The sequence below is a fragment of the Brachyhypopomus gauderio genome, chromosome 1 (assembly GCF_052324685.1).
Source record: "Brachyhypopomus gauderio isolate BG-103 chromosome 1, BGAUD_0.2, whole genome shotgun sequence".
NCBI lineage: Eukaryota > Metazoa > Chordata > Actinopteri > Gymnotiformes > Hypopomidae > Brachyhypopomus > Brachyhypopomus gauderio.
Genome location: NC_135211.1, coordinates 39,963,915 through 39,980,158, shown reverse-complemented (window position 1 = coordinate 39,980,158; position 16,244 = coordinate 39,963,915). Strand labels below are relative to the sequence as shown.

Below are 16,244 nucleotides of genomic sequence, written 5' to 3'. Positions count from 1 at the left end.
GCTGTATGAGATCAAAAGAGTTAAGCATCCTCATGAATTCTGAAGTGATTGGATTTGTAGATATATCCATGTGAATATTAAAATCACCAGAAATTAAAACATAATCAAAATCAATTAAAATCCTAGAAAGCATTTCTGCAAAATCCCTTCATTGACATTCTAAAAACTGCTACACAGTCCTGCTAAGCAGTCCTTTGACACTATCAGTCCCTGTCTTTAGACATTCATTAATAATAATAATTTTGACATTTCTTAAAAGCTGTCTAAGTTCAGGTTTTGTCCCATCCGTCTTTAAGCATGCTGTGGTCAGGCCACTCCTTAAAAAACAGGTCTAAGTCCTACAGTTATTTCTAACTTCAGGCCAATCTCTCATCTGTCATTCCTATCTAAAGTGCTGGAAAGGTTTGTTTTTATTCAGTTGCAATCTTTTCTAGAACCTCATAACTTGTTTGAAAAATTCCAGTCTGGTTTTAAATCTCGTAATAGTGTAGAATCTGCACTACCTAAAGTACAAAATGATGTTATTTTGTCCCTTGATACCAAAAACCAGTTCTGCTGGTCATGTTAGACCTCTCAGCAGTTTTGGACACTGTGGACCATCAGCTACTTATTACTCATCTGACTCGGCATATCTGCCTTCAGGGAGTTGTTTTTAAATGGTTTAAGTCCTATCTAACAGACAGAACTTTCTCTGTAATTATAGGTGATCTGACTCCTTTGCACAGGGATCCATTCTGGGGCCTGTACTTTTTCACTTCACATGCAGCCACTAGGACCATCATTGCACATCATAATCTGTCTTTCCATTTGTATGCAGATGATTTACAAATCTATCTGCCTGTTGCTGCAAAATCTGCACTCAGTCTTAATTTTGTTATCAGCTGCTTAAATGACATTAAGCTTTGGCTGTCTCAAAATGTCCTCCATTTGAACAACGACAGGACTGAATGGATTTTGTTTGGCACTATTAGAAATCCATGTAACAACTTTCAGTTCAAGCATTTCGCTCCCCTGCTCTAACCAGGTGGTAAAAAATCCAGGAGTGAAGCTTGACAGTAATTTAAAGGCTGATAAACAGATTGATTCTGTTGTGAAACAAGCTTCTTTCAGCTCTGTCTGCTCTCAAATGTAAAGCCGTTCCTCAGCCGTACTGATTTGGAGAAAGGCATGCATGCATTTGTGAGCTCTAGACTCGACTATTGTAATGCTATATATGTTGGAATTAATCACTAAATCTGAGCACATTACACCTGTTCTTTCATCTTTACACTGGCTCCCGGTTCAGTTTAGAATACAAATTAAACTGCTGCTCTTTGTTTTTAAAGCTTTGAATGACCTTGCACCGCCCTTCATCACAGAACTTGTACAAATCCATCAGCCCAGCAGAGCCTTATGGTCAGCTGGCCAATATCTGCTCAAAGTGCCTAAATCTAGATGCAAGCACTGGGGGGGGGGGGATCATTCCTTTTCTGTTGCTAGTCCAATAGCCTGGAATTGTCTTCCCTTAGAGTTCTGTTCCATCTCTGACCTGGTTTCCTTTAAAGCCAAACTTACATTTACATTACTTCTACTCTTATTTTTGATATTGTTTTACTTGTTTTGTTTGATTAAGCATTTAATGTATGACATTGTAAATTATTACTTTTACTTTACATGGTTTTATGATATTGTTTTATTTGTTTTGTTTTGTTAAGCACTTTGGTCAATGTAAGGCATTGTTGGAAGGTGCTACATAAATAAAATTTTATTTTGAGTTGATTTGGAACAAAACCAAATGGTGCTAAAGTAATAATAATAATCTTTATTTGTATAGCACCTTTCATACATACATGCAACTCAAAGTGCTTTACAGAATAAATAAAAAAGAAACATTAAAAGGAAGCAAAGATAAGACAAAACGAAAATGGTAAAAGAAATTAAAGATTAAAAGTAGGTGTGTGAACTGGAACAGAAGCAAATGGTTCTAGAGTACACTGAAAAATTCAAGTTCAGAAAGCTCAAAACGTTTTTTGTAATTTGCAATGATAATTTTTAATTTAACTATACTTAAAACTTGTCTTTTCGAGCTTAAAATAATTAATATATAATGCAATTAAGTTATATTTTCTACATTAATTTTAGCAAACATAGCACAAATAAATTTATTAAACTGACATCATTACTCAAAAAGTATAATAGCACCAAACTTATTGTTTTAGGAACATCTAACAATATTCAAGTGTTTTAGACATTTTAAAATTTTGATTCTATAATAAGCAATTCAAGCAAATGCAATAACATGAATCAAAATAAAGTTGAAAGTTATATAAAGATAACATTTATCGTATCACTTAATAATACACATAATAATAAACCTAGACTTAAGCACAGCTAGTTAAGATAAACAATAAAGAAATAAACAAAGAAAATTCAGTGTATTTCCTAAACAAGTCAGCAAGAGTCTGTTTGTCTTTCATTGACTCTGACCATAGCGTTACTGAAGTCTGTGACCATTTATCTTGCATTTTATCTGACTTTTCAGACATGAACTGTATTAGACATCATTGAACATGTCCCACTCACCAAGCACATTTCTTCAGAAGCCCCACCCACTTTGTCAGACCCTGCCCACTTTGTGAGACCCACCCACTCTATCTGCTGTTTAAGAGACCATGCAGTGTATTTTTTTTCCAGCCTCTATTCACAACTTTCCTGTAAGTATGTCTACTGTTCTTAGGGGAGTGGTGCATGTCATTTAAAATGTGTAGTGTTTTACAGATAAACTAGTCATTATTGCTAATGATACTATTGCTTCTTTTGTCGTGTATTTATAGATAATGTGTGCTGAGACCAAAAGACATATTGTACAGTTATTGTCTTTGGGTTTTTTTTAGGTTTGTATTAAGAGCAAGACCATGTCATACCTGGCTGACATCCACATTATTGGCGGGGGGGGAGGTAGTGCATTTACCTTCGATGGTACTGGCAGTGGAGCTACCCTGACAAAGCTGTGGGTGTGGGCCGGAGGGTGGCAGATCAAAGCCATTAAGGTGTGGCTTTCTAATGGGCAGAACAAACAGTTTGGAAATCCTGATGGGAAATTTCAGGAATTTACATTTGAAGACGGAGAGCATTTTACTTCCCTTTCACTGTGGGGAAATGGAGCTGGATCACGTCTGGGTGGTATCAAGTTCAAGACCAACAAGTCCCGAGAGTTTTCTGCATATATGACAGAATGGGGCCTGAAAACAGAATATCCAATTGATGTTGGTTCTGGAATCTGCATGGGAGTCACAGGGCGATCAGGTTCAGACATTGACTGCTTAGCCTTCATGTTCATTAACACCATCAAGTCTACTGTGTTAACTGATGTGAATTATACCACACTACATGATGTGATACCCAAGGTGGCTGTTGAGGAACTCAAATCCATGACTTACACCAACAATACTAGTGAGATGCAAGAGTACAAAATAGAATCCTCAAAAACAGTCACCAAAAAGTCTTCCTGGTCTGTGACCAATAAGATTGAATTCAACTACCACTGTGAAGTGAAGGCAGGCATTCCTGAGGTTGTTGAAGTAAAGGCTGGGTACGGTTTTACAGTGGGAGTTGAAAACAGTTTTGGTTTAGAGAACTCTGAAGAGAAAACAGAGCTGTTCTCTTTCCCTGTCAAAGTTCCCCCAGGGAAAAAAGTAACTGTACAAATCACGATTGGCCGGGTCACTGTTGATCTACCCTACAAAGGCACAGTGCAGATTACTTGCTTTAATGACAGTGTTTTGCAGTTTCCGGTCAGTGGGACCTACAAGGGGGTCACTTACACTGATGCAAAAACAGTTATTAAGGAGTGAGTGAATCAGCAAAACACTTTTCTGGTTCTTTCTGTTATCCTTGTAAGGGCTTTGTGAGCTTTGCTTGCACACACAAAAATTATATTTGTCAGAGGTTCTTTATATAAAGATGCATCATGGTGGAGGGGTAATGAAACATTTACTGGCCTGGGATAACAAATTTAAATCCAAACGCTAAAACCACATAATTGTTTTTCTTTTTAACCTGGTGACTGACTTTGTGACATTTCAGTGTTTTTCTTACTGTTACTGTCTATCAATAAAACATTATTGATTTGGCATTGCGTGTGACTCATTTTGACACCAATGTTTCTAAATCTCATTTGGTGGTTGAGAGAGTTGTGCAGGATTAGTTGACAGGGACTTATTAGTCAGTACCAAAACCTGCATGTGTCCTTTACTGCAGACAGTATTTGGAAATGAGCTATGTGAAATCAGGTGATTAGTCTCGTATACCAAACATTTTAAACAGTTTATCTTTACTTCCTGTAGTCCACGAGTCAAGGGAACTAAACTGAATTACTAAATTATCAGGAGGTATAAGGTCAGTGCAACACTCAGACAACATAATACAAACACAGAGACCTGAGAATAAGTCTGGGCATTAAAGTGACACAAATCAATCCAGCCAGGCTGTCACGCCTCGGTTAGGAAACGCTGAGCTGAGACAATGTGTCAGTGTTTGAGGAAGACATGGATTTAAATCAGGATATTAAACAATTTCTCAATAATAAAAATGGGGCATCCAAAAAAAATCTGTGAAGTTAAAAAATGGTGGAGTATGAGATCCATACCCAATAGGTGAACTCAGATCTTGTGTAGAAACCCAGATGAATTCATAAGCATGGAAAGACTCACACTAGAGACCAGTCTTTGCTCTTAGGGTGACATTATGCAGCCAGGATGCACCTAAATGCATTTGAGTTAGCGTGGCATGACTTCAGATGCAGGAATTTGGATATACATATTACATCCTAAATGCTGCTTTCATAGTGTCATGGTGTGCACTATTTGTCAAGTTACAGCTCCGGACCCCTCCCCTTGGGGGTGTGTTTACGTAGTCCGTGTCCATGTATGTACATGTGGGGGTCTGGTTGTGTGTGTGTGTGTGTGTGTGTGTGTGTGTGTGTGTGTGTGTGTTCACCCGTCTCATTAGTCTAACTTGTTTCACACGGTGCGTGTTAGTTAAAGTGTATAAAGCATGTGTGTGTGCAATGTCTTGTGCTCGTCTTTGTTAGAGTCATATGTTTGTATTTTCATTCTGAAGCTGCCTCGTTTGTCAACACGCACTCAGCGTTACAGAAAGCTGAGCCGACCAAGAAATGGCAGGCTATGCATCACACGCAAAGAAGGGGAAGAGAGAGAGACACCGCTCCCCGACTAAAGATTCCTCTCCACGGAGATTACTCCTAAACCCCCCCGAGAGTGAGTTTGAGGGGGTGGAGTGTGAAGAGGAGGAAAGCACCCCTCCGTCAGTGTACTCGGCCCCCACCGAGTACTACAGCGAGGGTGAGGAGGAATTCAACCCCGTCTGAGTGCTCGCACGTGACTATGAGGTCGAGGAAGAGGTACCGGTATTTGTAAATGTATCTTGCTTGGTGTTTGTCTACGCTGGACCAGCATCAGCAAAAAAATAATAATAAAAAATAGAGCACGATCCTCCAGTCGAAATCGCTCCTCAACGCTCTGCCCGGCGGAGGCGTTTATACTTGGCGATCGATCGCGATATAATACTTAATTTGTGTCCATTTACACCTCCTCTCCGCTAACAATTTACACTCGCCACATATATATATACAATGTAAATGATGCAATACGTGCAATAAAGGAAAAAAATTAATAATAATTATTAAAAATTGATTGACAATAAAAGTGTAGTATCTGATTGGCTGCAGTAGAAAATGATTGACACATGCTCCGCCCTTTACCCACGCCCACCGGGGCTCCGGCCTGCAGCATTACCCTTCTCGCCATTTTCCTCTTGGAGAAAGATGAACACGGTGAGTGTTATTTATTCAGTCTTATTGAAAAAGGTTTAATTTGATTATGTGAAATGCATTATGTACAATAAAACACCCTCTGAGGTTATATACGTATAAAACCTTGATGCCAGGGACCGAATAACAAACGTGTTGAGGTGATTAGCACAGTTAATGTTAGCATACCTAACCTAGCTAAGTTAGCAAACTGGTAGCGATTGCTAGCTAGTTAGCGCTCCATAATTTGACAGTGAAGATTAAAATAAATGCATAATTACATCAAAACAATACTTGTCTTCAAACTAAGACCAACGTATGTTTTTATACGCTAGGGTCTAGTGTTAGGGTCTTTCAGTTTTAAATGGTGCAGCATTTATTGGCGCCAGAATGGAACAGCACCGCAGTTTATTGTGGAACAGGGAAAAACAAAATTGGTGAAATTCAATTTCTGAAAAAAATTTTTTACCAGCATTTAAAGGATAGTAATGTGATTTTGATAGCCTAAACCACTGTATCAAGGTGTATGTTGTATTATTAAGCAAGGTTATGTGTGTGTTTATTTTAGGTGCAGGTGTTTCTCCCCGGAGATGGAAAGCAGTATTTCTGGACCTTTAGGGATCTCTTAGGTAGAAGCACCCTGAAGTTGTGGGGTGAGCGGGTCTTGAAGAGTCCCCATGAGAGGTGAGGGCTCCCCTTATGTTCGGGGACTAGTTGTGTTAACTAGTGTGTACAAGTTCACTTCTGGTTATTGTATCCTTTACTTGGATTATGTCACGGGTTTTGTGCTGGTGCACTTTATTCATTAAATTCTTCATTTTCAATGAGACTTGTGTGATCGTGTCCTTCTTTTACTTGAGCACCATTGCTCTTAACCCTCAATTGCTCACTTGTATAAAAATGAGATAAAAATGTAAGTCGCTCTGGATAAGGGTGTCTGCCAAATGCTGTAAATGTAAGTAGAATTAATGGGTAAAGCGATTAGGATAACAAGTACAGAAAAGTTCAATCATTGTACCCTTGATGCAAACCAACTTTATATTTTAAGTAATACTGACTTACATTTTCATTGCACATTACTTAAATTTTTTAGTAAACTCAAATTATCCCTTTAGGCAAAACAACTTTATATTTTAAGTAATACCAACTTAAGTTTTCATTGTACATTACTTAAATTTTTAAGGCAACCGGTTTACTAATATTTTTAAGTAAACTCAACTTATCCAGGCTTACAGTGTGTGTTATATGATTTGTTCTTTTTGTGTGTTCATTGTTCGTATGTGCTTTTTATGGGTAATTTCTTGGAAATGGCACGTTTGGAATCCCTATCTCCTCTTTATGTGTATTTTATCTACTGTATACTATATACTAATAGTTATTTTGTGCTTATTATAAATATAGTTGTTTTGACTTTAATCTGGTATTTGCCGTGTTCTTATTATTTGATTATTCTGTAACATGCCTTGTAAATCTCTAGTTCTCCGTACAAGCACGACACGGCTAACCAGTGAGGTTAGTCCATTTAGCTTAGAGGCATGCTCTCCAGTGCAAGTCCATCCACCCCATGATTGCACAACAACCGCAGCGTTACAAAATGAATATTTAAATGGATTAAGGTTATGCTACTCCAATAATGGAGATGTAACTGGATTAATGTAAATAGAGATGTAAATGGATTTGGCTAGAGTTCATGAAAAAAATTATGCTGACCTGACACTTCAATATCTTTACTGTTTTGCTAAAAAGTATGAATGTCTGTTCACAGTAATGTAGATGGATGGGCCATAAGACTGTAGAGTTCACATGGGAAGACAGATGAACTCTGGGTGAAATATGGATGTCTCTGTCCAAATGGCAAGTGTGGACAGATACACGACGGTGGTCTCTCTCTCTGTTCTTGTATGCTGTACACTTGTCTTTCATTGACTCTGAGACTCTGACCAAACCATTACTGATGCACCCAATCATTGATTTAATTGATTTAATTCAAGGAGCCAAGTCTGTGGCCATTATTCTTGAATTTTGTCTGACTTTCCAGATATTAACTGTGTTAGTCATGACTGAACATGTCCCACTCACCAAACCCGTTCCAGGAGCAGGCAAATTGAGCTGGAACACGTCTGGACGCCATTGAGGTCAAGACCAATCGCTCCCAGGTGTTTGATGTATGCTGGTTGTCAAAGTGGCTCACAAAAGAATGTCCAGTATGTAAGGGAATTTGTGTATCTGACCCTTTGTCAAAACACTATGACATTCAGTTCACTCCCTTATCTGTGTATCTGCTCCTCAGTTAGAACCTCTCTCTCTCTGTCTCTCTCTCTCTCTCTGTCTCTCTCTCTCTCTGTCTCCCTGTACCAGTCTACTGTACCTCCTCTCCTGATAAGGAGAACACCAATCATACATGTGTTTTATTACTCTTACCCAATTGTGTTAACACACATCTTCTTCATTCTGTATTTAACTACATGTATTATTATTAAATATTGGAACTCTTTCCTGACACCCCTCTGTAGTGAATCTGTTCTCCTGGCCAGCAACTGAACACTGAGTGCTGTACAAATTTATAATTCTGATTATGAACCCTGATGGTTTTGATCTATGTCTGAAAGACTCCAAATGAAACCTTAACACTATAGATGTTGGTTCTGGAACCTGCGTAGGAGTCACAGGGAGATCAGGGTCAGACGTGGACAGCTTGGGTTTCATGTTCTTTCAGAAGGGTGCGCATTACTAGTCTTATTGGCAGAGTTCTGCAGGTCATCAGTGGGACCCACATGGGGTCACTTACACTAAAACAAACACAGGTGTTACATAATCAACAAAACTGCTCTGAACGTTCTGATTCTTACTGTTGTTCTTCCTGGGGCTTTGGGAGCTTTGGACAGACACAAGTGATTTGTTAAAGGTTCTTTATAAAAGAAAACAATGTATCATTGATTATACTAATCCATTGTGCAATTTTAATGAGGGCTCTGTGGGGTGTGAAACTGTACTTGACAATTATTGACCATGTCAAGGCTGATGCTGCAAAATTTTTTTATTGTTATGAAAAAAAGGAACTCATAACAATTTTAACATTTTGAATTCAAACACTGAAATCGCACACTAATTGCACACTGATACCAAACTGTTTGTGCCTATGTATCATTAAAATGTATCATTAAAACATGTTGCATTGTGTGGTGGAATATACAAAAGTAAATACTAATTTTGTTCGACACCAAAGTGTCTAAATCTCATTTGATGTTTGAGATAGATGTGCAGAATCAGGTGATGTGTTCATTTAAAAATTCACTTAGTAAATCTTTCCCATTTTTGCACATGATGTAACCAGTAATGTGTCATCAATAGAGGGTGTGTCTTCAAGAGAGGGCGTGTCATAATGGATGTGAACAGTAGTAATGAGGTTACATAGTACATAGATCAACTATTGGTGATAAGAATGAAACATATTTGTCACTGGTGAAGAACATTCAAGGACCAATAAGGAGAAACAAACACGATTCTCCAACTGGAGCGTTTAATAAAACAAATGGATTATTTATTCATTTATAAAAATGGGAACTATTCTTTCAGATTCCAGAATCTATTTATAGTTGTACTTAAAGTAGCTGTGTGAAACTCCAGCTGGTTCAGAACCCAGCAGCACGAGTTTTAACAAAAACCAAAAAAATTGATCACATTAGTCATGTACTATCGTCATTACACTGGCTGCCAGTTAGATTCCGTATTGACTATAAAATACTTTTATTAACATATAAAACACTGCATGGCTTAACTCCAGAGTATCTTAGTGAACTTTTTGATCATTACAACCCAGCACGTTCACATTGTTCGCAGGACGCAGGGTTATTAACTGTTCCTAGGATCAAAAAGATCACAGCAGGTGGAAGAGCCTTTTCTTTTAAAGCTCCACAATTGTGGAATAATCTTCCTGCCTTTATTCGGGACTCAGACACAGTCTCAATGTTTAAAACTCGACTAAAGACTTATCTGTTTATTAGGCCTTTGATTAATCTGTTACATATTTACCACATCACATATCTTTCATCTCCGAGGTTCAGCTGGGGAGTAATACTGCAGTCGGAGTCTACAATACCAGTATCACTGCTCTGATACGGAATGAAAACCTGGCGTTCATCACAAGACATTTACATTGACAATATCAACAACCAGAACTTTCATTCTAGTTACCTTATACTTAGCCTGATTGTTTGATTTGTTTGTGACTTGTGTATTAGTCTGTATAATTTGTTTTTGTGTAATTTGTGAGTTAACGGGCCGCCCAATGGAGGATGGGTTCCCTTTTGAGTCTTGGTCCTCCAAAGGTTTCTTCCTATTCCCCACCATCTAGGGAGTTTTTCCTTGCTCATTAGAGATTTGGACCCATATGATTGTTAAAACTTGTCAATCCTGTAAAGCTGCTTTGTGACAACATGTGTTGGGACAAGCGCTATACAAATATATTTGATTTGATTTGATTTGAATTGGAACAGAACCTAATTGTTCTAATGTAGGTGTGTGAATTGGAACAGAACCAAATTGTTGTAAAGTAGGTGTGTGATGCCCGATAGCTTGCAAATAAAACCTTTATACTAAGAGATCTGATCTCCACTCATCATCTGGGTTTATTTCTTTTAACTGAGACCTGGCTGAAACCAGGGGACAACAGTGCTTTCTCTGAACTCCTCCCACCTGGATAGTTGTCTTTAATTATAAACTTACCTGCCGCCCACTGCCTCATAAAAACTATAGCAGCTTTGAACTACAGCTATTCGTGATGGAATCTGCCTACCCCATGTTGTGCGGTGTTTTGTATCACCCACCAAAATATAAAGATTTTCACTGATGAATTTTCAGAGCTGTTAGCTGAATTGATGCCAAAATTTGACAGTCCGCTTTTGGTGTGGTGATTTTAATATTCATGTTTGATGTCCCGGTGACCATTTAGCAGAAGGATTTCAAAGCTATTGAATTCAGTTTGTGTCAGGAACCACACACCCACGGCCACACATTGGATTTAATAATTTCTCATTTCTGTATCCATCTCAGAGATTCTGCATACTTGTATTTAACATACTTGTATAATGGGAACCACTTCCCCATTATATTTAAATGTTCCACTCCTCCAGTATCAAGGTCTACTACCTCAGCACGTCTCCACCACCTCTACACTCCTTCCACTGCAGGACTGTTTGCTGCTGCCTTTAGAAGCTCTGCTCTGTACTCTGTTGAAAGTCTGGACTCATCTCTCCATCTCCAGATGAATTTATTATACCTTTCCTTAATACCTGCACCGAGATCTTGGATTTGGATCAAAAACAGGCGTTTACAAAAAATAAAACCAGATCCCTGGCTTAATGATACCACCTAGACCTACAGACCACGCTGCAGGAAGACAGAACACAGATGGATAAAGGACAGGCTTTGTGTGTCCCAGAGTATGTTAAGAAAGTGTCTTAGTGAATGTGAAGATGCAGATAAATGGGCCAAATCTCAGTATCTTTCTAATTTAATTTCTACCACTATTGACCGTCTGAGGGTTTTATTCAGCACCATTCAGTCTGTAATAAATGCCTCCATTGATGTTCTAAAAACTGCTACACAGTCTAACTGTGATGATTTTCTTAAACACTTTGTTAACAAAATAGACTCCATTAAGCAGAACACTGTTAATACATATAATGCTGTTCAAGTGTATCAAAATGCTTTTCCAATAACATCTGCTGTTTTTAACCAGTTTGAGTTGATATTGTTACCCCATCTCTCCGAAGTGGTTCAACAGATGAAATCCACAAACTGTCCTCTGGACATCATTCCTTCTAAGATGTTCAAGCAGTCCTTTGACACTATCCGTCCCTGTCTTTAGACATTCATTATTAGCTGTCTAAGTTCAGGTTTTGTCCCATCCGTCTTTAAGCATGCTGTGGTCAGGCCACTCCTTAAAAAAACAGGTCTAGATCCTACAGTTATTTCTAACTTCAGGCCAATCTCTCATCTGTCATTCCTATCTAAAGTGCTGGAAAGGGTTGTTTTTATTCAGTTGCAATCTTTTCTATAATCTCATAACTTGTTTGAAAAATTCCAGTCTGGTTTTAGATCTCGTCATAGTGTAGAATCTGCACTACTTAAAGTACAAAATGATGTTATTTTGTCCCTTGACGCCAAAAACCAGTTCTGCTGGTCATGCTAGACCTCTCAGCAGTTTTTGACACTGTGGACCATCAGATACTTATTACTCATCTGACTCGGCATACCTGCCTTCAGGGAGTTGTCCTTAAGTGGTTTAAGTCCTATCTAACAGACAGAACTTTCTCTGTAATTATAGGTGATCTGACTCTTTTGACCTCTGGTGTGCTGCAGGGATCCATTCTGGGGCCTGTACTTTTTTCACAGCCACTAGGACCTATCATTGCACATCATAATCTATCTTTCCATTTGTATGCAGATGATTTACAAATCTATCTGCCTGTTGCTGCAAAATCTGCATTCAGTCTTAATTTTGTTATCAGCTGCTTAAATGACATTAGGCTTCGGCTGTCTCGAAATTTCCTCAATTTGAACAATGACAAGACTGAATGGATTTTGTTTGACACTATCAGAAATCCATGTAACAATTCTTTCAGTTCAGGTTTTTCACTCCCCTGCCTTAACCAGGTGGTAAAAAATCCAGGAGTGAAGCTTGACAGTAATTTAAAGCTTGATAAACAGATCGATTCTGTTGTGAAACAAGCTTCTTTCAGCTCTGTCTGCTCTCTAAAGTAAAGCCGTTCCTCAGCCGTACTGATTTGGAGAAAGCCATGCATGCATTTGTGAGCTCTAGACTTGATTATTGTAACTATTGTAATTATTGTGATTAATCAGTCTTCCATCTCTCGTTTACAGCTTGTTCAAAACTCTGCTGCTCATTTATTGAGCAGCACACATAAATCTGAGCACATTACACCTGTTCTTTCATCTTTACACTGGCTCACGGTTCAGTTTAGAATACAGTTTAAACTGCTGCTCTTTGTCTTTAAAGCTTTGAATGATCTTGCACCATCATACATCACAGAACTTGTACAAATCCATCAGCCCAGCAGAGCCTTATGGTCAGCTGGCCAATATCTGCTCAAAGTGTCTAAATCCAGATGCAAGCACTGGGGGGATCATTCCTTTTCTGTGGCTCGTCCAATGGCCTGGAATTGTCTTCCCTTAGAGTTCTGTTCCATCTCTGACCTGGTTTCCTTTAAAGCCAAACTTAAGACTTATTTATTCAAAAAGGCCTTTGACGTATAATTCTTGACACTTTACATTACTTCTACTCTTATTTTTGATATTGTTTTACTTGTTTTGTTTGATTAAGCATTTATTGTATGACATTGTAAATTAGTACTTTTACTTTACATGGCTTTATGATATTGTTTTATTTGTTTTGTTAAGCACTTTGGTGAATGTAAGGCATTGTTGGAAGGTGCTACATTAATACATTTTGATTTGATTTTGAGTTGATTTGGAACAAAACCAAATGGTTCTAAAGTAATAATAATAATCTTTATTTGTATAGCACCTTTCATACATACATGCAACTCAAAGTGCTTTACAGAATAAATAAAAAAGAAACATTTGAAGGAAGCAAAGATAAGACAAAAAGAAAATGGTAAAAGAAATTAAAGATTAAAAGTAGGTGTGTGAACTGGAACAGAAGCAAATGGTTCTAGAGTACACAGAAAAATTCAAGTTCAGAAAGCTCAAAAGTTTTTTGTAATTTGCAATGATAATTTTTAATTTAACTATACTTAAACCTTGTCTTTTCGAGCATAAAATAATTTATATATGAAGCAATTAAGTTATATTAATTTTAGCAAACATAGCACAAATAAATTTATTAAACAAATCCTTACTCAAAAAAGTATAATAGCACCAAACTTATTCTTTTAGAAACATCTAACAATATTCAAAGTGACAATTAAAAAAAAAAATTGATTCTATAATAAGCAATTCAAGCAAATGCAATAACATAAATCAAAATAAAGTTGAAAGTTATATAAAGATAACATTTATCGTATCACTTAATAATACACATAATAATAAACCTAGACTTAAGCACAGCTAGTTAAGATAAACAATAAAGAAATAAACAAAGAAAATTCAGTGTATTTCCTAAACAAGTCAGCAAGAGTCTGTTTGTCTTTCATTGACTCTGACCATAGCGTTACTGAAGTCTGTGACCATTTATCTTGCATTTTATCTGACTTTTCAGGCATTACCTGTATTAGACATCACTGAACATGTCCCACTCACCAAGCACATTTCTTCAGAAGCCCCACCCACTTTGTCAGACCCTGCCCACTTTGTGAGACCCACCCACTCTATCTGCTGTTTAAGAGACCATGCAGTGTACTTTTTTCCAGCCTCTATTCACAACTTTCCTGTAAGTATGTCTACTGTTCTTAGGGGAGTGGTGAATGTCATTTAAAATTCGTAGTGTTTTACATTATTGCTAATGATACTATTGCTTCTATTGTCGTGTATTTATAGATAATGTGTGCTGAGGCCAAAAGACATATTGTACAGTTATTGTCTTTGGGTTTTTTTAGGTGTGTATTAAGAGCAAGACCATGTCATACCTGGCCGACCTCAACATTATTGGCGGGAGGGGAGGTAATGAGTTTACCTTCGATGGTACTGGCAGTGGATCCACCCTGACAAAGTTGTGGGTGTGGGCCGGAGGGTGGCAGATCAAAGCCATTAAGGTGTGGCTTTCTAATGGGCAGAACAAACAGTTTGGAAATCCTGATGGGAAATTTCAGGAATTTACATTTGAAGACGGAGAGCATTTTACTTCCCTGTCACTGTGGGGAAATGGTGCTGGATCACGTCTGGGTGGTATGAAGTTCAAGACCAACCGCTCCCGAGAGTTTTCTGCATATATGACAGATTGGGGTCTGAAAACAGAATATCCCATTGATGTTGGTTCTGGAATCTGTATGGGAGTCATGGGGCGATCAGGTTCAGACATTGACTGCTTAGGCTTCATGTTCATTAACACCATCAAGTCTACTGTGTTAACTGATGTGAATTATACCACACTACATGATGTGATACCCAAAGTGGCTGTTGAGGAACTCAAATCCATGACTTACACCAACAATACTAGTCAGATGCAAGAGTACACAATAGAATCCTCAAAAAAACTCACCAAAAAGTCATTCTGGTCTGTGACAAATAAGATTGAATTCAACTTCCACTGTGAAGTGAAGGCAGGCATTCCTGAGGTTGGTGAAGTAAGTGGTGGGTACAGTTTTACAGTGGGAGTTGAAAGCACTTCTGGTTTAGAGAACTCTGAAGAGAAAACAGAGCTGTTCTCTTTTCCTGTCAAAGTTCCCCCAGGGAAAAAAGTAACTGTACAAATCACGATTGGCCGGGTCACTGTTGATCTACCTTACAAAGGCACAGTGCAGATTACTTGCTTTAATGACAGTGTTTTGCAGTTTCCGGTCAGTGGGACCTACAAGGGGGTCACTTACACTGATGCAAAAACAGTTATTAAGGAGTGAGTGAATCAGCAAAACACTTGTCTGGTTCTTTCTGTTATCTTTGTAAGGGCTTTGTGAGCTTTGCTTGCACACACAGAAAATTATATTTGTCAGAGGTTCTTTATATAAAGATGCACCATGGTGGTAGGGTAATGAAGCATGTACTGGCCTGGGATAACAAATTAAATCCAAACGCTAAAACCACATAATTGTTTTTTCTTTTAATGCTGGTGTCTGACTTTGTGATATTTCAATGTGTTTTTACTGTTACTTTGTATCAATAAAACATCTTTGGCATTACGGGTGGACTCATTTTGACACCAACGTTTCTAAATCTCATTTGGTGGTTGAGAGAGTTGTGCAGGATTAGTTGACAGGGATTTATTAATCAGTACCAAAACCTGCATGTGTCCTTTACTGCAGACAATATTTGGAAATGAGCTGTGTGAAATCAGGTGATTAGTCTTGTATACCAAACATTTTAAACAGGTCATCTTTACTTTCTGTAGTCCACGAGTCAAGGGAACTAAATTTAATTACTAAATTATCAGGAGGTATAAGGTCGGTGCAACACTCAGACAACATAATATACAGAGACCTGAGAATAAGTCTGGGCATTAAAGTGACACAAATCAATCCAGCCAGGCTGTCATGCCTCGAGTGGTAAATGCTGAGGTGAGACAACATGTCATAGTGTTTGTGGAAGACATGGATATAAATCAAGTATTAAACAGTTTCTCCATAAGAAAAATGGGGCATCCAAAAAATAGCTGTGCAGATCCTCTGTGAAGTAAAGAAATGGTGGAGTATGAGATCCATACCCAACAGGTGAACTCAGATCTTGTGTAGAAACCCAGATGAAATCCTGTATAAACCTGTCATAAGCATGGACTCACACTAGAGACCAGTCTTTGCTC

At 38.0% G+C, this 16,244-nt stretch overlaps 2 protein-coding genes across 2 annotated transcripts; both read left to right on the top strand.

Moving 5' to 3' along the window:
* Nucleotides 1-2,866: 2,866 nt before the first annotated feature.
* Nucleotides 2,867-3,912, top strand: LOC143520414 (aerolysin-like protein). The gene has a single exon (XM_077013565.1). The coding sequence runs from the start codon at nucleotides 2,895-2,897 to the stop codon at nucleotides 3,831-3,833; it is 939 nt and encodes a 312-aa protein (XP_076869680.1). The 5' UTR covers nucleotides 2,867-2,894; the 3' UTR covers nucleotides 3,834-3,912.
* A 10,482-nt stretch (nucleotides 3,913-14,394) lies between these two features.
* LOC143520398 (aerolysin-like protein) lies at nucleotides 14,395-15,491 on the top strand. The gene has a single exon (XM_077013564.1). The coding sequence runs from the start codon at nucleotides 14,410-14,412 to the stop codon at nucleotides 15,346-15,348; it is 939 nt and encodes a 312-aa protein (XP_076869679.1). The 5' UTR covers nucleotides 14,395-14,409; the 3' UTR covers nucleotides 15,349-15,491.
* Nucleotides 15,492-16,244: the final 753 nt, after the last annotated feature.

Excerpts from the sequence above, each read along its gene's own strand:
- LOC143520414 (XM_077013565.1), top strand. The coding sequence starts at position 2,895 with ATGTCATACCTGGCTGACATCCACATTATTGGCGGGGGGGGAGGTAGT.
- LOC143520398 (XM_077013564.1), top strand. The coding sequence starts at position 14,410 with ATGTCATACCTGGCCGACCTCAACATTATTGGCGGGAGGGGAGGTAAT.